The following is a 27,383-nucleotide window of genomic DNA, read 5'->3' as shown; positions in this document are numbered from 1 at the left end:
CTTTTTTCTTTGGCATTTTAGCTACGTGTGTGCCAAATTTTATGTCAATCCAAGCGGTTCTTTAAAATCTGGAGGTTTTGCGATATTTTATCGTGAGTGAATGGAATAATAATTATTACAACGGCAATTATTGCCGTTGTCACTTTTAGATAAGAAGTCATTATCACAATGATATAGTCAGGTTAACTGAATTGTATAATTATTGTTTTTATCATTAAATGTGAAAACCTAGAATTATCCATGTCTGTCCGTCAATAAACACAACTCGTCTATTAGTAGGACAGAAAGAATGACAAATAAGGTGTCAAATGAAAGCCTATAACCAAAATATGATATTACATGTGAGAAGTTTGACCTCGGACTGCCTGTTCCAGAGTTGCAACCGAAAGTACTGTTTTAAATTCGTCGAAATAGTACAAACTATTGGTCAACACGACTAAGAAAGACCAGAACAAATACATACTTCCGGTTTCATGCCTGTCTGTTCGTCCATATCTGTAGGTGAACAAAATTCATCCGTCATATCAGCTGACAAAAAGTTACACGAAGGGTTCAAATATCGACTGCCGGTTCAACTTCCGGTCACTTTTTGTGAAAAATTAGAACTTACGATGTCCAATTGCTTGTTACAATTTTTTTTATAAGTGTTCTACTCTATCTATTCTGACTTTTCATTAACTTACTTAGATCACATATAATTTAATACAGTTTTGATGTCAGGGTCTTCAAAATTTATGTGGTGAGTTCCGGTATGTGATGAATGAAAAACGACTCCATAAGCAGAAGAAAAAAGTGTTCTCAAGACCTAAGACAATACATCGACTCACAAGAGCGTTGTGACAGTAGCAAAAATTCGAGTTGGGGTTCTAATTACTTTCTCATGCGGCTTACTCTCCTGACTTGGCCCCCTCCGATTATTAAGTGTTCCCAAATCTGAAGAAATGATGGGCGAGTCATAAAGTTTCACAAAAAAGCGAATATTTCGCGAAATGAACGTCAGATCGAAAAACTAAAAAATGCGTGTTCAATATTTTTCAAAAGTCTATCGAATGATACCAAAAACGAACCCCCACGGAAAGGGGTGAGGAGCAAATTAAAAATTTTAAATACGAACCCTGCGATATTTCGCGAAATGAACATCAGAGTGCCAGTGTGTGCTTTTTTTCTGGGGATGAGTACCACCCCCTTCTCGAGTGTGAAAAAATATAGGTCCAAATAAGTCCGTAAGTGGATAAACTAATTAAATTCCTTGTAACTTTTGTTTTTAGATGGTTTTTCGCAAATAAATCAAAAAGTAAGTATTTGATCGAAAAACTATTCCTAGCAAATATAAAGCTTATAAAACAGTAAAAAAAATGATGTATGTATGAAGTCTGGACACACAATAAAAACAGAGTTGGAGCTAATCAAAAGTTGGTTCTTATTCGTCAAATTCCAAATCGACTAGTTCAACGTAAAATGTCCAAAAAATAACGCACTTTTCGGGGAAAACCCGCCACAAATTTTTTAAAGAGTTTAAAAAAAGTTTTATTTTTGTTATATAAAAAGTATCTATTCTATCACCATCAGCATCAAAAGTAGACCGGGCAGTATCGTCGCCCCCGCTAGCGAAATTATTCCGATTCGATTTTTTTGCACAAACTTACTCAAAAAGAGGTCCTTATAACATATCCAAAGGGTGCCGGGCGGTGCATTGGTCGAAAAATTGTTTAAAAAATTTTTTTGAAACAAATTCACAAAAACAATTTTTTCATTTCGAACAATTTTTTTTAGATAACTTGTGTCATTCTGGGCAAAAAAGGTGTCTTGCCATTTTTGTTTAAAATTGATTGTTGTCGAGTTATATGCGATTAAAAATTTGAAAAATGCGAAAATGGCCATTTTTAAGTCTTAATAACTCGATTAAAAGTTATTATTATGAAATTAAAAAGTGAGCAGATCAAGTTTCAAACCCTTGCTTCAAGGTCCTTAAGAGATTTTTGTCATTATTTTATTACAAAGCTGTTATTTTTAATTATTAATAATTAGCGCTATAGTCCCGGATTTATCGTCGCCCCTGTTAGTGAAATTATTCCGATTCGATTTTTTTGCACAAACTTACTCAAAAAGAGGTCCTTATAACATATTCACAAGGTGCCGTGGTCGAAAAATTGTTTAAACAATTTTTTAAACAAATCCACAAAAATAATTTTTTCACTTTGAACAATTTTTTTTTAGATAATTTTGGACATTCTGAACAAAAAAGGTCTCTTGTCAATTTTCTCTAAAATTGATTGTTGTCGAGTTATACGCGATTTAAAACCTGAAAAATGCGAAAATGGCCATATAACTCGACAAAAATCAATTTTAGAGAAAAATCTCAAGATACCTTTTTTGCTCAGAATAACCCAACTTATCTAAAAAATCGTTCGTAATGAAAAAATTATTTTTGTGAATTTGTTTAAAAAATTGTTTAAGGTGATACAGTAGCGATCAACAGGTAGCCAAAACGCGTTCCAAGATTGCGGCTGTAATTTTGAATATTTTTTCAAGATATTTGGCACACGTATCCGTAATATAATAAAGAATGGCGGTACAGAGCCCAATTTGAAAAATATATTAGGTAATATTTGAAAATTATTCTGTAATTAAATACAATATTAAAAAAACGAGCCTGTACCGCCATTAAGAAGAACAAAAAAATACACTTTCTTCAAATAAACTTTTTTATCCGATGCCTAGATTTTGTGTCATTTTGGAACTACTAAAATGTTTTATTTCATTAGTCCAAAACAAAATTTAAATTTTTTAATTCGACAAAATATTTCCACGCACAGGCTGTGGTCTGTATTAATTCGAGAACCAAGAGAGACAGCTCATTAACCGCCTTTCATTTTTTCTTAGAAAATAAACGATCTCTACACAAAGTACTTATAGGATAATACGCCGCCGTTATGAAATGATTGTAGGATGTTAAAATGACGAAGGATGTTTTACCCGGAAATCCGAATTTTATATACTTTTGTTATATTTAATACCCTAATAGCACACGACGTCCTTTGGACGTCCAAAATAGGTCAATTTTTGGTCCTAACGTCCATGGACCATAAACGGACGTCCTTTGGACGTCCGACGCTGGACGTACTTCGGGTGTACTAAATATGTACGTCTTTTGGACGTCCGGCGTTGGACGTCCTTCAGGTGGACTAAATATGTACGTCCTTTGGACGTCCGGCGTTGGACGTCCTTCGGGTGGACTAAATATGTACGTCCTTCGGACGTCCGGTGTTGGACGTCCTTCGGATGGAATAAATATGAACGTCCTTTGGACGTCCGTACTCGGAAGAAATACGGACCTTTTCCAATCGTCCATATTGGACATATTCTAGCAATAAGGGGATTAAACAGCAAAATTATTTAATAAAATATTAACTTAATTATGTTAATAAAATAGTTTAAATGGAAAAGATTATAAATCATATTTAATTCAAAACTGTATATGTAGTTTAATATCTAATACATGTTTTTGTTTTTATGTAAAGTGTGAAAATCTGATCGGTAAATTATTCGTTATGTCCACTCTACATCAACAATAAATTGAACAAGAAATTGACTAAGTTATTCAAGGCCAAATTTGACGAGTACAAAATGTATGATTTGTAAAAGAAAATGAAGGAATTTGATGAAATAGAACAATTGGATATGTTTTATTTTGTCAAATTTCTTTATTTTCTGTTTATTCACGGCAAAATTGGAAGTAGAATTGTGTTTTGTATAAGCCAAATTTGACCTTGAATAACTTGTCGTCAATTTCTTGTTCAATTATTGTTGATGTAAAGTGGACTTTATAATGTTTTATTATTCCCGTTACCAAGATGATAGAAGTTTGGTGGTTAATTCTAATAAGCAAAAATATAATTTTTATCAATGTATCCTTACTACAGATGAATATTGAGAGCATCTTTTTGAAGTTGAGCGTACGTGTGCCCAAAATAGGTCCAGTTTTAGTCCTAATGCGGATGGACTATAAATGAACGTCCTTCGGACGTCCGACGTTGGACGTACTTACGTGTTGAATAAATATGAACGTCCTTTGGACGTCCATTGGACGTCCGTGCTCGGACGTCCGTTGGACATTGACATCGATCCGTGAGCGTCATCTGCAAAGAAGAAAATCACAAGCCAGGACAACCAATCCAAATAGTGAGTGTTTCAAACTTTTGTGTTGTGTTGTCAAAAGTTTATTTAATTATTTATGTTTTTCCTTACATACTTACATATTTTTTCAAGCTTTTTGGTATATTTTTCATATTTTTTACTATATTTCGATAAAAAAATTCTTCGCAGTTTTATCCTAATCAACATCATCATCATTCTATCCAAAAAGGCAAATCGCCAAAATCGCAATTTTATCATAATATGATATGTATATTTGCATTTTACCACATTTTCTCGATGTTTTGAAACATTTTTGTATATCTTTTGTGTATCTATCTATATTTTGTATATCACCCCTCCTCGGGGTGAAACTCACCCCCCAAATTCACATACTAATTTGTAAGTACACATACTTTGTAAGTATGGAATAAAGGTTGCTTAATATTAATCAGTTTATCGAAGTCCGGACTTATTTTGAACGTTTTTCACCCCAGAGAAAGAGTGAAACTCACCCCAGGGCAATAGCACACATTGGCACAATATCACTTTTTTTCTTTGGCATGTTAGCTATGCGTATGCCAAATTTCATGTCAATCCTTTAAAATTTACAGCAAAAACCATCAAAGAATGTAGTAATACTTGTTTTCATGAAGTCGGTGATAGAGTTTGACAAATCTTTATGGTTGTTAAATATCTTTTAATTTGTGTATTCGATTTTTAAAGGTAGGTACTATATACGTCCATTTGGCACAATAAAAAATAACCTTCGACCGGTACATATTGCTTGTATCGATGCTTGGTGCATTGTTCAGTCATAAATTTTACCTGTCCCTATAGCGTCGGCCGTCGGGTCCTATTGTAAATTATTATAATAATAGTCCGTCTCGGTATTTTATTATTTCTGTCATAAGTATCTCTGTGGAAATGCAAATGCTGCTTGTAACATCCCAAAAACCAGCTCTACTATTAATTGTACTCGTATAAATAAGTGTATAATATGTACCTACCTACTTATTTATTGTATTCATTTATAGACCTGGATCCCGCGTAATAAAAAAAGTTGATTAACAGCAAGCTGAAAATTTGTTAATAGCTTCACGGTGTCTAGTCGGACAAACTTTGATGTACGGGAATACTGGAACCGGGGAAGTTTTAATTGTGGAACAGGTTAAAAACTTGGAACATCAGACTACCGAAAACGTTCCATGTATTTTGTCGGACAGAACTTCCAATTGATTTGTTACCATTTCATTAAACTCTTATGCAAAAATCAGACTGCGTACCAGTCTACTTTTATTCTCTTAATATTTTTACTTAAAAAAAGTGTACTACAATCATCTCGCTAAACTTAATATAACTGTTTTCGAGATAAACCCATTTTAAATCTGCGATATAACATAATTTTTTGCATAATATTGTAGTTAAATCCGAAAAATCAACTTAAAACCATAATAATAATTGTGCCAATTCTCATTTATGTCATTTATATTTTTGGAGATTTTTATGGTTTATAAGTTATTTTTCGAGTTTAGCGAGACGAATGTAGTATATATTTTTTAAGTAATAATATTAAGAGAATAAAAGTTTTGATTCGAAAAGTATATGTAATGTAGAGTTCCCTCAGCGATGTGATATAATATTATTACAAAAAACTCTAACAAGAAGTAAAACCACTTCTATGTAAATTGGTATATTATAGAAGTGGCTTACATAGAAGTGGTTTTACTTCTTGTTAGAGTTTTTTAACTATATGGTATACAGCCAACCTAGGGAACCTCCCTTTTAGTTAATATTATTACAGTATAGCTCCCCGTGCATGACAAGCTTATGGAGGTAGCCCATATAGCCTAGGCTATAATATTATTAAAAAAATCACTTAGATGGGACAATGGCTTTAGGAAATTCGAGACATCAAAAATGGCCCATTTTTAAGGTGGTGCGTTAATTTCTTGGAGAAATGTAATTATAATTTAATGTAAATAATCTAATATCCAATAATTGTAAATTAATATAAGATGTAATATAAGTTCCTTAAAAAATATATTTTTTATTTCCCACAATACATTCTCCACAGGTATAAATATCGTCTCTAGACGTCCACCGAACGTCCTCCCAGGACGTTAGATGGATGATCGGCAGCAATACATTGGACCAAACTGGGACGTCCTATGAAGGCCCAATTGACGTCCACCGAACGTCCCTTCGGACGTTAGGTGGACCTCCATTGGGCGTTTGGCAACGTGGAATTTGGACCAAAATTGGACGTCCTGTTAAGGTCCAATTCACGTCCCCTAAGACGTCCGATTAAGATCCAATTTACTCCGATTAAGGTCCAATTTACGTCCAATTAAGGTCCCATTTACGTCCAATTAAGGTCCAATTTACGTCCGATTAAAGTCCAATTTACGTCCGATTAAGGTTCAATTTACGTCCGATTAGGGTCCAATTTACGTCCCCTAGGACGTCCGATTAAGGTCCAATTTACGTCCGATTAAGATCCAATATATGTCCCCTCGGACATTAGATGGACGTCCAATGGACGTTCGGTAGCGCGACATTTGGACCAAAATAGGACGTATAAAGGACGTTCCTCGGACGAAAACGGACGTCCAATGGACGTCCCTAAAGTCCGTGAAGGACGTCCATTGGACGTCCTTGTGCTATTAGGGTAGGTACCTACCTATAATTCTGGTGATTTTTTAAATCCTCTATTGTTAAGAGAATTTACACCTTTAGCCAAAGTTTTACGATTTTCTAACGGAAATTAACAAGTTATTTTAAATACGCACCAATTATCGATGTTGAAAGGAGTTTTTCAAGTTATAAAAATATTTTGTCTGATCAAAGAATATGTTTCCTCGTAAAGAATTTGGAAAAACACATTGTAGTGAATTATAATCGAAGATATATTTATAGTGATATTGTTGTTTTATTTTAAATAGGTAACTATTGGTAGCAGTTTTTGTAAAAACTGTGAATAAATTGCATATATAAAAAATGATTTTATTTGAAAAATAATAAATAAGATTACTAAATAAGACAGAAAATTTGTGGTTTCCCGAAATGCGCATTTTTTGAATTTTTGTGCATATCTTGCGCATATTTCGTAATTTTTTACCGCATATATATGCGAATATTTCATCAAAATTGATCGCATATAAATCCGCTCCCTAGTCATTGTATTCTGTTGGCTGATTCCAATGATTTGAGCCGCCGTACGACACGTTGGGACCAATGGGAGTGAAGATACGTAACTAATACCTATCAAGAGGTTTACTCAAACTTCTTTTCTGTACTTATACCTACCACTCGGTATAAGTACAAAAAAGAAGTTTGTGTAAACCTTTGCACAACTGTATAAATACTAAAGAAAAATCTAAAATATTAAAAAAAAATAGTGGAATCCGTTAATCTGTTCTCGAAAAAATTAGCTATGAAAATGAGCATAATTTTCTATATCCCTAACTTTTGACGAGCAGTTTAGCTTAAATGGGGAAAAGCGGTAAGCTTAGACCAAACACCAGTAGGAGGCATTCAATTAATTGAGGAAAAAAATTAAATGGATAACAATATTTATTTCAGTTATAGAAAAGGCATTGCCCCGCTAGAATGGTTGAAATCACAAGTAACAATTAATCTACAAAAAAGACAGGCGCTTGAAAGTGATAAGACCATTGAACAATAAGCCTGCGAACTGCCTTTTAAACACATTCTTAAAAACAATCCATAACACAATTAAAAAAAGGTTTGTTAAGAAATTCTTTTATAGACTTCAGAAATTCAACAACTTCTCCTGATTATGTTTAAAAAACGTACGGAATGCACTAAATGAAAAAAAGAAGAAAAAGATTTATCATACCGTTATACTCTAATATATTCTTACGTTGAATATTTGATGCTTCCCTGTAGAGTATAAAACGGACAGTTGTGTTTTTCCCGTGAGCTGCCTTGTTTAGTCTTCTTTGTCGTTCTATTCGTTAAATCCTATCCTCTCAAGTCACAGCGTCAGAAAGCAGTGGGTATATGCAGTGAACGGGAGGCCTATGTCGAGCAGTGAACGTTGGGGCCCTTTCGCGTTTATCATATGTAGAGAAGTCGCTTGTCAAAAACTGGACGTATGTAATCGTATTCTATTTGTTAAATACTCTCACCTAATATGCCATACCATGTGTGTTAATCCATTTTATTTCTACAATTTTAAAGTGTTATTACATGCCGTCATTTTCATTTGTCTACACCATCTTATTCTGCCAGTTAAATCCCATTATTTCAGACGCTGTACGTCACGATTGAACCAATAGAACCGTAGATACAAGACTAATGCCCGATTTCACCAACGATACCTAAATATTTAAGAATTACCTAAGTGGGTTTAGGTACTTCCTAACTCTAAAACGGATTTCAGCATACGATAAGAATTGCCTAAACCGCTTAAGCATTACCATACGTTAGGATACGGATTTCGATCTCCCTAAACTTTAGGTATTACTTATCGTTGACAGTCAGGTTATATTTTTACAATTTTGACTAATGTACTTTTGACGTTTGTCAATAATTTGCTTCTTACCTTAATTTTTCTGTTATTCTGTAATATTAGGTATATTAGTTGTAATTTTGTATTTTCTTTTATATTATTAATATAATATGTGTTGGAAAATATAGAAAATCCTATGGAGTTTTTACAGGTCTGTTGACAAAATTATGTAGTCTACCTACTACCTAACATACTAGTGTTGTGTTTCAAAAATCCATTCATGATATAACTAAAAGTGTGTCATTAAAAAATTAATAATAAAAAGCAATTTTCAACATATTATTTATTTTAAAATTATTTCATTAATGACAATTCAACTAACTTCAATTTTTCGTCATATGTGAAATTTAAAACTCTTTTTTTCCTCCATTTCACTGTACATATACAAATAACATAAGACTATATTTTTATTATATACAAACTTAATGCACAAATAACTAACTACTAAATAAAATAACTATAACAGTACAAAACTGAATAAAACCAAATTGGCAAACAAACAATAACGACAAATAATAGAAAAAGTAAGGAAATGTCATCTTATTCTTCTTTTTATTTATCCAAAATAGTTCAAACGTACCCTAGGTAATACCTAGGAAAGCATTTCGTAGATAAGCAGTTCTATTAGTTGTGAAATGCGATTGTTCCTAAGTATTGACTTAAGAAGTTCCTATCGATAAGAATTACTTAATAAGGCAACTGTTTAGGTATCGTTGGTGAAATCGGGCATAAGGCCCTTTTGACATGATGCTGTAATTGATTTTCATACGTCATTGTATTATATTAGTCAAATCCAGTTATTTTAGGTGCTGTACGCCACGATTGGACCAATAGGAGCGAAGATACGTAAATAAGGCCCTTTTGACATATTGCTGTATTTGATTTTTCTGTGTCATTGTATTCTGTTCATTAAACCCTACCATTTGAGCTGCTGTACGTCACAATTGGACCAATAGGACTAGATATACATAACTAGGGCCCTTTTGACTTGTTGCTGAATTTGATTTTTCTGTGTCATTGTATTTTATTTGTCAAGTCCTATTATTTGAGATGCCGTATTGGTCTTATAGGACCGAAGATACGCGACTAAGGCCCTTTTGACATGAGGTTGTATTTGATTTTTCTCTCATTGTATTCTGTTTGTCAAATCCTATCATTTGAGGTACTATACATCACGATTGGACCAACAGGACCGAAGATACATAACTAAGGCCCTTTTGACATATTGCTTGTTTGATTTTTCTGTGTCATTGTCTTCTATGATGTCTAAGGCATATCTCTGATATGCCCTATTTTTAAATTGGACTTCGTAAGTCCTAGGTTTTCACCCACAAGCTTTTATTTGACACCTCATTTGTCATTCTACCCGGTATAATGGCGGAGGAGTTATATTGGCGGTCGTACGGACCGACAGAAAGAGTACCCAGCTCAAATATCTCACCTTTAGTACCATCCTTGGATTATAAGCTTTCATTTGACACCTCATTTATTATTATAGCTGGTATAATGATAGAGGAGTTACATTCGCGGTCGGACGGACCCACCGACAGACCGCCTAGGTCAAATATCTCACCTTTAGTACCATCCTTGTATTACCAGCTTACATTTGACACCTTATTTGTCATTCTACCTGGTATAATGACGGAGAAGTTATATTCGCGGTCGTACGGACCAACAGAAAGATTGTCTAGGCCAAATATCTCACTTTTAGTACCATCCTTGGATTATAAGCTTTCATTTGACACCTTATTTATCATTCTACTTGGTATAAAGACGCAGAAGTTATAGTCGCGGTCGTACGGACCGGCGGAAAGACAGCTTAGGTCAAATCGCTCACCTGTAGTACCATCATTGGATTATCAGCTTTCATTTGACACCTCATTTGTCATTCTACTTGGTATAAAGACGCAGAAGTTATAGTCGCGGTCGTACGGACCGGCGGAAAGACAGCCTAGGTCAAATCGCTCACCTGTAGTACTATCATTGGATTATCAGCTTTCATTTGACACCTCATTTGTCATTCTACCTGGTATAACGACGGAGGGGTTATATGCGCGGTCGTACGGACCGACGGAAAGACAGCCTGGGTCAAATATCTCACCTTTAGTACCATCCTTGGAATATAAGCTTTCATTTGACACCTCATTTGTCATTCTACCTGGTATAATGACGGAGAAGTTATATTCGCGGTCGTACGGACCGACAGAAAGATTGCCTAGGCCAAATATCTCACCTTTAGTACCATCCTTGGATTATAAGCTTTCATTTGACACCTCATTTATCATTCTACCTGGTATAATGATTGAGGAGTTATACTCGCGGTCGGACGGACCGACGGACAGACCATGTAGGTCAAATATCTCACCTTTAGTACCATCCTTGGAATATCAGCCTTCATTTGACACCTCATTTCTCATTCTACATGGTATAATGACGGAGGAGTTATATTCCCGGTCGTACGGACCGTCGGAAAGACAGCCTAGGTCAAATATCTCACCTTTATTACCATCCTTGGAATATAAGCTTTCATTTGACACCTCATTTGTCATTCTACCTGGTATAATGATGGAGGAGTTATATTGGCGGTCGGAGGGACCGGCGCACAGATCGCCTAAGTTAAATATCTCACCTTTAGTACCATCCTTGTATTATAAGCTTTCTTTTGACACCTCATTTGTCATTCTACCTGGTATAATGACGGAGGAGTTATATTCGCGGTCGGAGGGACCGACGGAAAGACAGCCTAGGTCAAATATCTCACCTTTAGTACCATCCTAGGATTATCAGCTTTCATTTGACACCTCATTTGTCATTCTACCTGGTATAATGACGGATAAGTTATATTCGCGGTCGGAGGGACCGAGTCACAGACCGCCTAAGTCAAATATCTCACCTTTAGTACCATCCTTGTATTATAAGCTTTCTTTTGACACCTCATTTGTCATTCTACCTGGTATAATGACGGAGGAGTTATATTTGCGGTCGGAGGGACCGACGGAAAGACAGCCTAGGTCAAATATCTCACCGTTAGTACCATCCTTGGATTATATGCTTTCATTTGACACCTCATTTGTCATTCTACCTGGTATAATGATGGAGGAGTTATATTCGCGGTCGTAAAGACCGACGGACAGACCGCCAAGGTCAAATATCTCACCTTTAGTACCATTCTTGGATTATCAGCTTTCATTTGATACCTCATTTGTCATTCTAGCTGGTATATTGACGGAGGAGTTGTGGTTACAGACAGACGGACGTGGATAATACAAAGTTTTCACATTTTTTCAAAATTGGGTGAAAACAATAAAACATGATGCCAGACTGATTTCTTTATGAAAATAATATATACATTCTCAAATTGTCTATTTTTCGTTGTGAATAATATTGTATTCAACAGTGATGCCAAATTTCTGATGCCAAAATGATTGATAATGAAAGTGGGATATACGTTTTCATGTATATAACGGCAGCGACAAAACGGTAAAACACTGAACTAAATGTATATAATATTTTCACTGTACGATCATTTTGGACTCAAACATTTTATGGAATAAACTTATATAACTTAGTAAGAGGTAAACAAGGAAAGCTGATATATTAAAGTAACATCAAGGAATCAAATCTCTAACTACCGAGCTGATTAGACTTCTGGTAGCAAGTACAGGAATAAAGTTATTAAGGTAGTGTAAAGTGGCATCGATATACAGATGCCACTTTGCAAGACGATGCCAAATCGATGGTAAATGCATAATGTATCGATGCCAAATTGATAGTAGGATGTATATATATATATATATATATATATATATATATATATATATATATATATATATATATATATATATATATATACATCATTCTATCATTGTTGCGTCTGATAACATCCCAATTACATACATTATTGATACCTTCGAATTATTGCGTCCGTATATCGGACGCAATAATGTCAAGCCATAATTTTCGTTGTTCCTGTCGTTTTTCAAGTATCATTGCTACTCTGTAAGTTGACAAAATATTCAAACTTCTCCTTTTTAATTTCAATTTGGCAACATATAATCAGATGACAGATATATTTTATGATTTAAATTTTGTATCAGGACGCAATAATGTTAGCAACCAGTTTATTGTTAGTTCATCGATTTTCCGTGTTGGCGCTAAGATAATATACTACTCCAAGTATACATTTGACAAAGCACGCATATTATTGCTTCCGAAATGTGGCAACTCTGTTATCTATTTTTACTTTAATAGATATACATATTTGAGATCCGTATTGTACGTGGATTTTTAAGAAAATAGTTTTCTTAAAAACAGTTTACTATCAATATGAATCGTGGGAAGCGAATATTAAATGAGTGCCTAAAACAAGGTTATAGAATAGAAATATGCCTTGATGTCATGAACAATTTAACAATTTTATAGACAAAGCTTACAAGTAAACATAATAAAGTGAAATAAAAATCAGTACCCTAACAATATATTGCAAAATTAAAAAAAAATTGCAAATTGCGTAATCTACCTTAAGAAATTTAATAAGTTATGCTGCTGCATATGACACTCAAATATACAGTGCGTCCATAAAGTAACGCATAAATTCATTATTTTGTAAACCGGCGTCATTAAGGAAAAATCCCGAAACAGGTCGATTTTTATTTTTAAATTCCGATTTTTTGGCATATATATCATACTAGTGACGTCATCCATCTGGGCATGATGACGTAATCGATGATTTTTTTTAAATGAGAATAGGGGTCATGTGATAGCTCATTTGAAAGGGTATTCAATTCTCTATTCACTAATATAAACATTAACATATTTATTTATACAGGGTGTTCAAAAAAACATTTTTTTAATTAAAATAATTGAGACAAAAAGAAGAATGTATGTAATTTATTTAATTCAAAATACGTTTTACTGTTGTCAGAAAACAGGAAAATCATGTTTATTTGACAAATAAATATTGTTTTTCGCTTAAATTCAATGTTAAAGCTGCCACCCACCTGTCTCTTGGCAGTTTGAACATTTCGTTTAAACGAAAATCAAATGTTTATTTGTCAAATAAAATTTTTTTCTCTTTACTGACAGTAGTAAAATGCATTTTGATTTAAAATAAATTACATATATTCTTCTTTTTGTCTCACTTATTTTAATTAAAAAAATGTTTTTGAACACCCTGTATAAATAATTATGTTATTGTTTATATTATTGGATAGAGACTTAAATACCCTTTCAAATGAGCTATCACATGACCCCTATTCCCATTTAAAAAAATCATCGATTACGTCATCACGCCCAGATGCATGACGTCACGAGGATAATATGTATGCCAAAAAATCGTAACTTAAAAATAAAAATCGACCTGTTTCGGGATTTTTCCTCAAAGTCGCCGGTTTACGAAATAACGAATTTATGCCTTACTTTATGGACGCACTGTAGATTAAGATTCTACTTATACATAAGAATACTGTAATTTCTTAGTTATTGGTTAAGAAACTCTGCTATTGAATAATATTGGTCTTTCAGATAAATAGGCTTTTGTCATTTTAAGTTGCAGAGGGAGATGGTTGTATAGTTTTTTTGCAGAATATAATATAGATTTCTTTACTAACTCACTGGACGGGATCGGTAAATAGATGTCAAAGGTAGAATTTCTGGTGGAATAGTCATGTCTAGGTCTTGCTGGAAAGACATGTAGATGTTTACGAATTAAACAAACAGTTTCTAAAATATATAAAGAAGGTAGTGTTAGAATCCTGTGACCTTTGAAGTAGCTTCTGCAATGTGTTGTTCTTCTGAGGCCAAACAGATATCTTATTGCTCTTTTTTGTAATTTCAAAACAACATCGGATTGGGCAGCTGTACCAGAACCCCAAAAAGGCAGACCATATCGAAGATGGGACTCGAACAATGAAAAGTATGTTATTTTGGAAGAGGCTAAATTCATTTCCTTCGAAACAGATCTTATTGCAAAGCAAGCTGAGGATAGTTTCTTGCTTAACACATCGATATGAAGGGACCATTTAAGGTTGCTATCTAAAAAAATACCAAGAAACTTTACAGAATCAACGATACTGATCTGGCTGTTATAAAGAGGTAAGGGTTGAAGAGTTCCTTTATAGGATAATGCTACTAATCTACGTTAAAAGAGGGTAAATTAGAATCGGACCAGGATTTTATTGTGAGTAGATCAGAAGTTATAGTAGCATGAAGAGTTGCGATATTTGAGTTGCTCCAAGTGATACTGGTATCGTCAGCAAAAAGAAAAACTTTTCCATCGTTTTTTAAACTAGTGATGTCATTAGTAAAGATAAGGAAAAGTAGAGGACCCAATAATGAACCTTGTGAACCACATACAACATTTTTGAGACTAGAGTCTGTATCATTTGCTCTAACTCGTTGTTTCCTATTATCCAAGTAAGATTGAAACCAGTTCAAAGAAATACCTTGAATTCCATAGAAATCTAGTTTTTTTTATCAAAATGTCGTGATTTACACGATCAAAAGCTTTGACATAATCACAAAAAAACAGTGGCAGTGTGCAGATTATTGTTTAATGCTTGATAAACCTCATGCAGTACAGAAAACATGGCATCGATGGTACATTTATTATTTAAAAAGCCGAACTGATTTTGTGATAAAATCTTGTTATCAACGAGAAAGGAAATAAGTCGGGCTTTTATGAATCTCTCAATAATTTTGGAGAGTACCGGTAGTAATGCAATAGGTCTATAATTGCAGGCAGTAGATTTTTCACCATCCTTATGAAGAGGAATAATGATGGCCGTCTTTAGGCACTCTGGAAATTTACCTTTCTCAAAAGAATTATTAATTAGAGAGATGAGGACTCCAAACACATTGTCTGGGAGATTTGAGAAAATTTTTATGGATAGTCCATCGGTACTACAGGAAGAGTTGCTTTTGATACTATTGATTGTTTGGATCAGTTCAGATTTATCAACCGGTCTTATAAAGAATGAATTCGAAACCTTTCTTGAATTAGGGAGATAGGAAATGGGATCTTGTTGTGACACAATAGTTGATGTTATATTTTTACTCACATTAACAAAGTATTCATTTAGATTTTTTGGGTCTGGAAGGGAAAATGATGAGTTGTGTGAGTTTTATTTCGAAGATCGTTTATTATGGACCAAGTTTCTTTTGCAACACTTTTAGAGCTTTTGAGACGATTTTGATAGTAAAATTTTTTAGCTGATTTTATAAGTTTTAAATAGATTGCCCTGTACTTGGTGATATATTCAGTAACAGAGACGTTGGTAGTAAATTTCTTGATGTAGACTAGTGAACGCATATTTTTGGCTGATATTCGGACACCTTTGGTAGTCCAGGGTTTGCGATGTTTTGACTTAATTGTGATTAAAGGAAATGCTTTATTGAAGAAACAGACAAGCTTATTCAACAAATCACTGAAATTATAATTGACGTCCATAGAAGGAAAATGCCACTCAGGGGTTAAGCATAAATTTTGGAATTTAAGAAAGTTCCGACCGGAAAAAATCCTGCTTAACGTCGAGTTTTCGAGGAGGACTTGCTAAAGATGTTATAAACTTCGTATAAACCGCTTCATGATCAGATAGTCCCGCATTAACAGTTGTAGCGCAGACATCACGGGGTGAGAAATCTGAGACAATATAATCAATTGTGGTAGATGAAGTTTTTGTAATTCTTGTAGGAGAATTAATGTGCATTGATAGACCATATGATTCAAATATGTTGACCAGGGATATTTGTGTAGCACAAGTAGCAGGATAATTAATATTAAAGTCACCGCATTGAATTTTTCTGCTTTTATGAGGCAGGTCATCTAACAAATTTAGCAGGTTCTGAAATAATAGTTCCACGGAAGAGTCAGGTGATCTATAAATGCAAATAATATAAAGATTAAGGTTCTTACTGTAAACTAAGGAAAACTCAAAGAATGCTTCACTTAATAAAAAGTCATATTTTGTTACCAGAGAAAAATCATTATTTGTAGAAAGAATTTGGGTGCCTCCATGAGCTGAACTTAGACGGTCATACCTAGCAATAGTGGAATATTTTTCTACAAAAAAAGGCTCGTTGACTTCAAGCCAGTGCTCAGTAACCGCAACTATCGGTGGAAACCCTAATTCCTCTAGAAACAGAAATAATTCATCAGTTTTATATCTTATAGAACGAATATTAATCAGAACAATGCTAAATTTGTTATCACTAAAATTATTTGAGGATTCCAGTCCCCCAGAACACGTCGTGATGTTTAAAAATTTCGTCTTGGAGAGGCAACGGAATAGTAGTTTCGGTGGCATTCCCTTGATTTTTGCAGGTGAATAATTCTTTCCGAAGTTAGAAAAGACCTAAAAGGAGCAAGATCAGCGTCTACCTCACCTGCACCAATTCCATAAGCATTATTAAAATCTAGAAGAATTTTTCATAGATCTTCACTCTTTGTAGGAAGTCCTTCGGAAGCCAGAAACAGTTTAACACTTGTGTTGGTATACCCATCATAAAATACTAATGCAGGTTGGTCGTGTAGAAAAGCAAGATGAAGTTTAATGGCCTTTAAGATATCCGGTTCCCTTAATCTGGCTAACAGATATCGACTATTAGAGTTATTGGTTAATCTAACTCTTGGTGAGGTCAATGGATCCAGATTAGTAGATGGTTCTAAAGTATCTTTCTTAGTGAAATTAATATGGGTATGGAACGGATTCTTGGTTTTGCAAATTTCGATGGCCTGTTTGTCTGTATGTATGTTTGTGCTCTGAACTTCATCTTTGTTGTTGCATAAACTGCTATTTGAATTTTCCAGGCTAATACCTCTTCTGATATTCTTCGGATTTTTATGTGACCCAGATGAAAGCGTTGGTTCGAAATATGAAGATTCGATAGACCATTTAATGTTTACACCAGGTGGCCAAATGCCCTTATTAAGTAATAGGTTAATAGATGTTCTAGATTTTATACCTATTTTGAATGAAGAACCAGTTGTTGTGTCAGCGTCTTTAAGGAGGATATAACGTCTTATATATATTCCTTGACACCTAGCTTCTCTTTAATATAGTGAACCACTTGTATAGGTGTGTATATTGGGCTCAAGTTACTAATAACTACAAAGTGACACTTATCTTCTGTAGTTTTTGACTTTTGCTCTGGACTTTCTTCGAAATGTTGAGGCTCTTCAGTTTGGGTACTTGAGGTGGCATAACATGTATTTTTCTTCAATACCTCTTTTTTCGTTGTTATGGTAGATAGACTTTTGATTAGATTGCTCATTTGATTCGATATTTCATTGATGTTTGAAGAGAGCCTTTCTGGGTCATACATCCTGTGTTCATCTAAGTTCCTATCGCCTCCCAGATGATGTTTACCCAACAGCTAAAATCTCCAAGCTGTTGATGGTTATGGAAAAAGGCGGAGCAGACCAATACAAAGAAAAATCTATAGATGACATAGGAGATGACAATACGGAAGAAAATCTTCTGGAACTTAATTATCATGACAGTGATGAGGGTGAAAATGATATGTTGGATGATTTAGTAAATAGCAAGGGTACCGAAATGTCGACCAGTAATAGCAATGCAGATAATACACTAATTCAAACAATTGCACCCAAATTAAAAAAGAAAATTATTAGGAAAGTCGTCCCGTGGACTGAAGAACAGAAGGAAGTAACATTAAAGTACTTTAAAAATCATATTAAAGTAAAGAAAGCCCCTAAAAGACTAGAGTGTGATGAGTTTAAGTAAAAGTTTAAAAAAATAATATACAACAAAGATTGGTTAAAAATCAAAATTTTTATACAAAATGCATATAAAGACAAGTAAGAAAATAATTAAAATCTGCTTTAGTATTTTTTTAGTATTTCCTTAAATGGTGGAGTTGAGTTTAATATTGTATATCATTTGGTTTCTAAGACATCCCAGGGGGTGATTTTATATGTGGTCATGTTTCATTTTTTTTATGGCTATTTATTTAAAATCCTTAGTTTAGCTTCAGGTTAGGTATGGTAGAATGAAAGAACCTCATTTAAATTACTTTATCTTCTGTTCATAATTATACCTACAATCTGATTACTGCTTATCAAATAAATTATTAAATTGTTCCTGTTTTTAAATATGTTCAGAAAAAAAAGTTTAGGTCTATTTATGCATTTTATTTTTGTATTGTTAATGTTCACAACAAGAAGTACCTATGTATATACCTAAATATATACAGTGAGCACGTAAAGGTTGGAATAAATTCATTATCTCGAGAATGGACAATTTTGGAAAAAAATCCCAAAACAGGTAAATTTTTATTTTTAAATTGCGACTTTTTGGCACATGTATCATACTAGTTACGTCACCCATCTGGGCGTGATGACGTCATCTATAATGTTTTTAAATGAGAATAGGGGTCGTGTTATAGCTCATTTGAAAGGTAGCTCAATTCTCTATTCAGTAATATAAACATTAACATAAGTATTTCTACAGGGTGTCCAAAAAACAATTTTTGAATTAAATTTATTGACATAAAAAGAAGAGTGTGTGTAATTTATTTAACTCAAAATACGTTTGACTGCTATCGGAAAACAAGAAATAATGTTTATTTGACAAATAAATATTGCTTATTGCTTAAATTCAATATTAAAGCCACCACCCATCTTCGTCTTAACAGTTTGAATATTTAATTTAAGCAAAAAGCAATGATTATTTTTCAAGTAAACATTTTTTTCCGTTTTCTGAGAGCAGTAAAATGTTTTTTGAACTAAATAAATTACATGCATTCTTCTTTTTATGTCAATAAATTTAATTAAAAAAAATTTCTTTTTGGACACCTTGTATAAATATTTATGTAAATGTTTATATTACTGAATAAAGAATTAAATTACCTTTCAAATGAGCTATCACACGACCCCTATTCCCATTTAAAAAAAATCATCGATGACGTCATCACGCCCAGATGGGTGACGTCACTAGTATGATATATATGCCAAAAAGTCGTAATTTAAAAATAAAAATCGACCTATTTCGGGATTTTGTTCCAAAATCGTCCATTCTCGAGAAAATGAATTTATTCCAACTTTTACGTGCTCACTGTATATAAATTTTGTTGCGCTATGAGAGCATTTCTATCAAATTTTTTTCCCATAGATGAATAGCCGTTCTCCCTTTCCGAAGCATGGAATTTTACTGCCTTATATATATTTTTGTCCGTCAATTTTTTTTCTGTATAATTCGAAAAATTCAGAATAATTTATTACACAAATGATTCTGTTAACAAAATTTTCAGTTTATCTCTAGATGCAATTATTAATTGTTTTCGGTTGCACTTGCTTCCATGCACTTACGGTCCAAATTAAGAAGTTGGTAATATTTATAGACTTTTTAATCTCCTTTGTAGAATCATATTCGTCCATTGACGACAGTAGCCTTAAAATCAAAAATTGTCGGCAGTATGTTGTAAAACATTTTATAATCCATTGATCCAGGGGTTGTATTCTGATGTAGTATTTGGTGGTAGAAATATTATTTTAACATTGGATAAAACAAGTTGTGGATGAGACGTACCATTGTCTAGAAACAAAAGAACTTTTCGATTTTCTCTCTGCATTCTTCTATCAAATTTATTTAGCCAGTCTGTCATGATTTCCCTTGTCATCCACGACTTCTTATGGCTATACCATTCGATAGGTAATTTTTCTATGTGTGAAACCTTGAAACAACGGGGTTTTTTACTTTTTCCAATTACTGAGTGGCCTTTCTTTGTCCCCTATTATGTTGGTGCAAAATAGTATTGTGACTCTTTCTTTGGAAGCCTTATTTGCAGTGCATCTTTCTCCTTTTAGGTATAAGTTTTGTTGGGTAATGCTCTAAAAAATAATCCCGTCTCATCTGCGTTAAAAATGTCTCGCGGAGAGAGAGCGAGCAGTTTCTCTTTCCAGTCAGAAACCACTAATAAATCTACAGCAGCTGCTTACGCACATATGGATTTCAAGGAAATATTATGACGCTTACAAAATTTCTCGAGCCATCCGCCAGAAGCTTTCATAATATCGAGACTTAGTTCCTTTGCAACTTCTAATGCTTTTTCTTGAATAATTTTACCACAAACAGGAATATTTTTAGACCTCACTTTACAAAACCAATCGAAAACGAAAACAATTTGGTCTCATGCAGCACCCTACGTTTTCAAAAATTTTATTTTCGCTTCCAGGTTTCCGCTCTCAGAAAATTAATTAATTTAATCACATGTTTCAAAATTTCACTAGCTTGAGTTTTTCCAATTCCAAATTTTTCTGCTAACTTTCTAACACTTAACTTATGCATCTCTGCATAATGAACCATATCGACTTTTTCTTTCAAACCTAAAAACTTCCTTTTGGTGGACGCCATATTATTTACGTTGCAAAACCTTCAGAACTAAAATTATTTCAGTTTTACTAATTTTACATAGGTCGATATTCAGATAAAATCTATTACGAAATTTAATCCGAAAGTAACAAAAATTAAGTTGAGTTTTTGAATATTTTGCTTCATCTGATATTTCCGTTAAAATTAATATAATAAAATACAAAAACTTCATCATAAAATTTAATGTTCCTGGCATCGGCATTCGCGTCATCGGTCACACACAGGACATTAGTAAAATGTATTATTTTGCTTGCTTTGCTTACAGTTTGTTAATGTAAAGTGGAAATATCAAACTTTTATTACTTGGTGCCGCTAACGTAAACAGTTATATCAAATATCACATATCTCATGGACATCTGTATTGATTTGAAATAATAAATCTATACTAAATTTACAATCAAGATGCAGTAGAAATAAACAAACCAAGATACGTTAAATGCTACTAGGAGCACTCCCGAATCGTAATTTACAATGTATAAATTTTGGAAATCATGATTTGGGATTTACAATGTATATACATTGTAAATTATGATTCTGGAGTGCTCCTAGTAGAATTTAACGTGTTTGGTTTGTTTAATTCTACTGCATCTTGATTGTAAATTTAGTATAGGTAGCTTTATTATATAACATTAGAATGTAAAATATTTGGATAAAAATTTTTATTTTTCCATTTGCTGTCCGCATTTGCACAGGCCGTTGAAGGGAGTTAAAGAGTACAAGTTCGCATATCGCCGAATGATTTTTGTTTTAAAAATCGTCCGTATAGAGGAGGTGTCCGACGAAGAAAGGTGTCCGTTAAGAGAGAGTTTACTATATAAAACTATAAATAAATGAAATATTACTTAATACGTTCTCAATAAATAAGGATCATTTTTATATGTAGATATCACAATTGTATCAAAATTGTATAGATATCATAATTGAATATAACAAGCAGTTCGAAAATTCCAACTCGTATTACAATTTCGCTACGAAGCTCAAATACCGGTAGGTAATTTAATATATTTTTTGTTTCATTTTATGTATAATGTATTTCTAAATATTAGTGCGTCCTTCAGTTTGGCAACATTGAATGGACGCAACTGTGTATGGTTGGAGGTATATACGGAGTTAACAAAGCCGCCTGTTATAAAGATGCAATAATGGTTTAAAATAAACGAAAATTCGAATATTTAAAAAATTAAAATATAATAAAACAAAGTATAGTTCCATATTAGAAATTAAATTTTAAACCAATATTCGTCGGAAAATTATCAATTTTCCTTGTATTTCCAGGAGACGCAATAAGATCGCTTTGTTATACGGACGCAGTAATGGTAACATGATGTATATATATATATATATATATATATATATATATATATATATATATATATATATATATATATATATATATAGTTCAGCTCAACAGGCCTTAGGGGCCCAAGGCTAAAACCGATATATAGACGCAATAAAAGGAATAAGAGACATAAAAAAGGATAAAAGTGCAAGAGAGAGCGGAGTTTCAGCAGAAATATTAAAATTAAGAGGAGCTGTACTAAGGAGAACTATATGAAAACGTGAGGAGAAAATACAGAAGAACAAAAAAAGATTACTCTAAGGTAAAAAGTTTTGGGTGGTATAAAGGAGGTTAACGGACAATGGCGCACAAGAACAAACCAGGAGCTAATAGATATTTATAAGAGACTCAAAGAAAATGTCAAAAAATAAACGCCCTAAGAGTTTTGCAAAGCAGGACAACAAGGGAGAAATGAAGAGATAGACTACGAAGGAAGTGGTCTATCAATATAGTGGTTTCGGTAGGGGTAAGGTTTATTAAATTAGGTGCTCGATATCTGCCTTTTATTTCTATAAAGACCAAAATTGGTTAAGATGTGGCTGTTCAAAATTTGCATACACTCGTGATTAGTGACTCGTTCAAGTCCTTCCAACTAGAGCCCTTTCAAAAATAAACACTTATGAACCGATGAAACACAGATCATAAAAACAATACATACACAAGTAAAGCAACTTGTGATTTTCACGATTTTTTTTACCAAAATAAAAGGGAACAACCTTTTGTACTCAATTTGTTTACTTTTGATGTTAGAAACTGTTAAAAAGGAACAAAAATATAACTGTTTTCAAACGCTTTAAAAAAGTTGTAATGAGTTCCCCCAAGAAGTGCTTTATTTTTTGATTTTTTCACGTTGAAATATTCGATTTGGAATTTGGTGAGTATGGAAATACTTGTATATACATACTCATATATTAACATACATATGAGTATACCTTTGACAAGACAATATAATTTGTTTGTGTTGTATGCATGTGAGACTTGGACAATAAATCAGAAAGAAGAAAAAGGTAGAGGAACATCTTAAAAAAAGTTTTTGGTGGTATAAAGGAGGCTAACGGGCAAAATTATTTATTATTTTATTAGCTACAACTTTGTTTATACTGAGTACTTATAGAGATCTTATTCCTTTATAAGCAATATAAGTTATATTTTGCTAAGAATATTCTTTTTGATGAAATACTAACTTATTAAGTTATTTGTGAAAAATCGTCTGAAACTGTGTTTTTTTGTAGAAAAATAGAAAACATATTCACTCGAAAATAACTCGAAGAGTACTAACTTAGTAAAAAAAAAAAATACAAAAGAAAAAAAAACCGATTTGGGCTTCGAAACGTTAATAAAATCTCACAATAAAACACTGAAAAACGTTTGTTTTCTATACTTCCACAAAATTTATTACAACTATGTTATTACTACAGCTGTTTCGGCAACGTGCCTTTCTCAAGTGATATATTTTACAATGTGTTTGTCTTTTTAAGTCTTTAACTGAAGAGGTTGAGGAGTGGGGAGCTGTTTGTCTCGAGTTGGTCATTCAGAATTATATCTGTATTTTTCAATTTATTAATTTCCATTGATTCTAAAAGTGATAGCTTAAGGCCTTTATTTTGAATATGTAGAATTTGAAACCCTTCATTGAAAGAATGATTATGATCTAGAAGGTGAAGTGCGTATGTAGAAGTGTCTGTTTTTCTATTGTTGAAAGCCCTTTTGTGTTCTGCTATCCGTTTGTCAAAAGTTCTGCCAGTTTGACCGATGTAAGTTTTCGGACAGTCACCACAAGTTAGTTTGTACACACCACTCTGTAGTTGCTTTCTCTTTCGGCTTTTATTGTTTTTAATATGTTTGCTTAAGTTGTTGTTAGTTCTGAAAGCTGGTGTTATTCCTGTCTTTTTTATGTATCTGGCTATTTTTGTTGTTATTTTGCCAGTATATGTGAGAGAGCAGAAGGTACTGGGTTTTTTCTGTGGTGGTGGATACACTAATTTCAAGGCTTTCTTATGGAGTTTTTGGTTTAAAATGTTATTAACTGTTTGTTCGTTATAGCCATTGTTTACTGCTATTTGTCTAATGATATTTAGTTCTGTCTCGAAGTTATTTTTTGTCATAGGAATTTCTGTCAGTCTATGTATCATGAAATAACTTCGAGACAGAACTAAATATCATTAGACAAATAGCAGTAAACAACGGCTATAACGAACAAACAGTTAATAACATTTTAAACCAAAAACTCCATAAGAAAGCCTTGAAATTAGTGTATCCACCACCACAGAAAAAACCCAGTACCTTCTGCTCTCTCACATATACTGGCAAAATAACAACAAAAATAGCCAGATACATAAAAAAGAAAGGAATAACACCAGCTTTCAGAACTAACAACAACTTAAGCAAACATATTAAAAACAATAAAAGCCGAAAGAGAAAGCAACTACAGAGTGGTGTGTACAAACTAACTTGTGGTGACTGTCCGAAAACTTACATCGGTCAAACTGGCAGAACTTTTGACAAACGGATAGCAGAACACAAAAGGGCTTTCAACAATAGAAAAACAGACACTTCTACATACGCACTTCACCTTCTAGATCATAATCATTCTTTCAATGAAGAGTTTCAAATTCTACATATTCAAAATAAAGGCCTTAAGCTATCACTTTTAGAATCAATGGAAATTAATAAATTGAAAAATACAGATATAATTCTGAAGGACCAACTCGAGACAAACAGCTCCCCACTCCTCAACCTCTTCAGTTAAAGACTTAAAAAGACAAACACATTGTAAAATATATCACTTGAGAAAGGCACTTTGCCGAAACAGCTGTAGTAATAACATAGTTGTAATAAATTTTGTAGAAGTATAGAAAACAAACGTTTTTCAGTGTTTTATTGTGAGATAAAATGAACTTCCATCAAGTAACGGTCGAATCCATCAATTATGTTAATAAAATCATTTTTTTCGTAAAATTGTGGCTTATTTTCCATTAAAAATAGTTTATTACAAAAGAAAAGTTGATTAGAATATTTCTAAGAAAGACTTTATATTTCTAGAAAGTTGAACGTATATTTTTTACCCCCGAAAACGGGTGAAACTCACCTCCAGGGCAAAAGTACAGATCGATACACTCTCACTTTTTTTTCTAAGACATGTTATCTATGTATATGTGAAATTTCATGTCAATCCAAGCGATTCTTTAAAATTTGGAGGTTTTGCAATATGTTACCGTGACTGAATGGACTATAAACTAACTTTATTGAAGTGTGTGTTAATTAGGCAATAATTTAAAAATAGTTGTATACCTGAAAGCTGGTGCCCATCCAGTAGCTTTTATTTCCCCAATGTCTGAGAGGAACAACTTTTGACTGGTAGTCTCGAAAAACCTCTTCCCAGTTTGGCACTGAAAAATACAAAGTATCTAAGATATTTTTATGTCAAAATAACAATTTTTTTAATAACTTTCGATTACTTGATACATTCAACCACGATAGACAAACCCTAATAGGCTAAATATTAGGAAAGCAACGATAGGCGAGCGGCAACAATCCCTAAAATGACTATATACCGACCACGAAAATCAATTTTCAGGTGATTAACCAAATTTAGTCATTTTTTGTCTTTTCTAGGTCGTTGAATACGAATATATAGTTTATTTTTATCTAAAATTGGTGGAACATGTCCAAAAATCAAATTTTATGCAAAAATCCGAAAAATCAATTTTGATGATTTTTCAAATTTAACTCACTGTATCTTTGGTACTTTGGTCTCTGCAAATATTTCCTTTTGAAAATTGTTCCTTATCATCTTTGAAATATTTAGATAACAATGAGATTTGTCCAAAATGTTTAAAAGGAATTAAAAGAGGAGTTCGAAATGTTTAAACATTTTGTCGTCAGATTTCGTTAGTTTCATGTTTACTTAAAAAGGTTGAGTGACAAACTTTGGACATCTTGGATATTAGTGCACCCTATGTAACGCACAGCTGAATCTTATGTTTGTGCGTCACAGTGTTGCCATGCCATTTCTTTCATAATTTCAATCAATGCTAAATGTACCTACAAGAATAATCGTTTCATTTACAAAATAACAAAATAATAGAATAAGAACGTTTACTTCTCCGTCATTATATTAGGTAGAATGACAAATGAGGTGTCAAATGAAAGCTTATAATCCAAGGATAGTATTAAAGGTGAGAAATTAGACCTAGATTGTCTGTCCCTCAAAAAATAAACGTTATATTGGGGATTTCTAATGTCGATATTAAAAGTTGCACTATTTTTTTTCTATAAAACATTTTGATTTAAAGCTTACCACAAAACTTCTTTGTACTCTGTACTTTCAAATAAATGTGACTAAGAAGCTAAATTTCAAACTTCGTCACACAACTTTTGCGATTAAACTTTGCAATGTACAAATCCGCACCGTTTTCTTTGAAAAAGTCATAACCTTTATCACGATAAGAATAAAAACTTGAGGCAGGTATCTTTGTCTTCAAAAATGTTAGAGCTATATACTGTAAAAATTTCAGAAAAAAATATTAAAAAGGAACAGAGTTATAGCAAAGTAAACGCAAAAAACGTGATTTCATTTTTTTTTATTTTTAGGTTAAAATTGCGATTTTGACAATGTTCTCCCAAATAAAATTCAAAATAAACCTCATTTTTGTTTTCAGCAACCTCGAAAATATAAAGTATGAATAAAATTAGTCATTCACCCCTCCGTGGTCAGTATCTCGAAAACTAAGCGCTTTTTTGAGGGTGTCCCGCTCGTGTATAATATCACAAATTGTAACGTGATAGTATCACATAGTATGAAAAAATAGATGATACGGCAACGGTGTTACAAGTGATGGTCGGATCCAATGCCAAAATCTACACAGACATATTAGGGTGCATTAATATCCAAGATGTCCCAAACCTTTTAGTTTGTAATTTTAACCAACATAGCATTAAAACCTAATTCACGAAAAAGTTTTCTGGAAAATTTCAAGTCAAA

At 33.0% G+C, this 27,383-nt stretch overlaps 2 protein-coding genes across 4 annotated transcripts in view; one reads left to right on the top strand and one right to left on the bottom strand.

The window, feature by feature from the left end:
• The window catches only part of LOC126886472 (uncharacterized), a 614,879-nt gene that overhangs the window by 65,079 nt on the left and 522,417 nt on the right, over positions 1-27,383 (top strand). The gene's annotated exons all lie outside the window — the stretch shown is intronic.
• LOC114335755 (perlucin) overlaps positions 1-27,383 on the bottom strand; it is a 60,754-nt gene that overhangs the window by 26,122 nt on the left and 7,249 nt on the right. Inside the window, exon 2 of the mRNA XM_028286051.2 lies at positions 25,691-25,788. Coding sequence (XP_028141852.1) covers positions 25,691-25,788 — 98 coding nt within the window. The remainder of the gene's footprint in view (positions 1-25,690; positions 25,789-27,383) is intronic.

Source organism: Diabrotica virgifera, chromosome 6 (genome assembly GCF_917563875.1).
Source record: "Diabrotica virgifera virgifera chromosome 6, PGI_DIABVI_V3a".
NCBI lineage: Eukaryota > Metazoa > Arthropoda > Insecta > Coleoptera > Chrysomelidae > Diabrotica > Diabrotica virgifera.
Note: the sequence above shows the minus strand (reverse complement) of the source record. Positions and strands in the feature narration are given on the sequence as shown.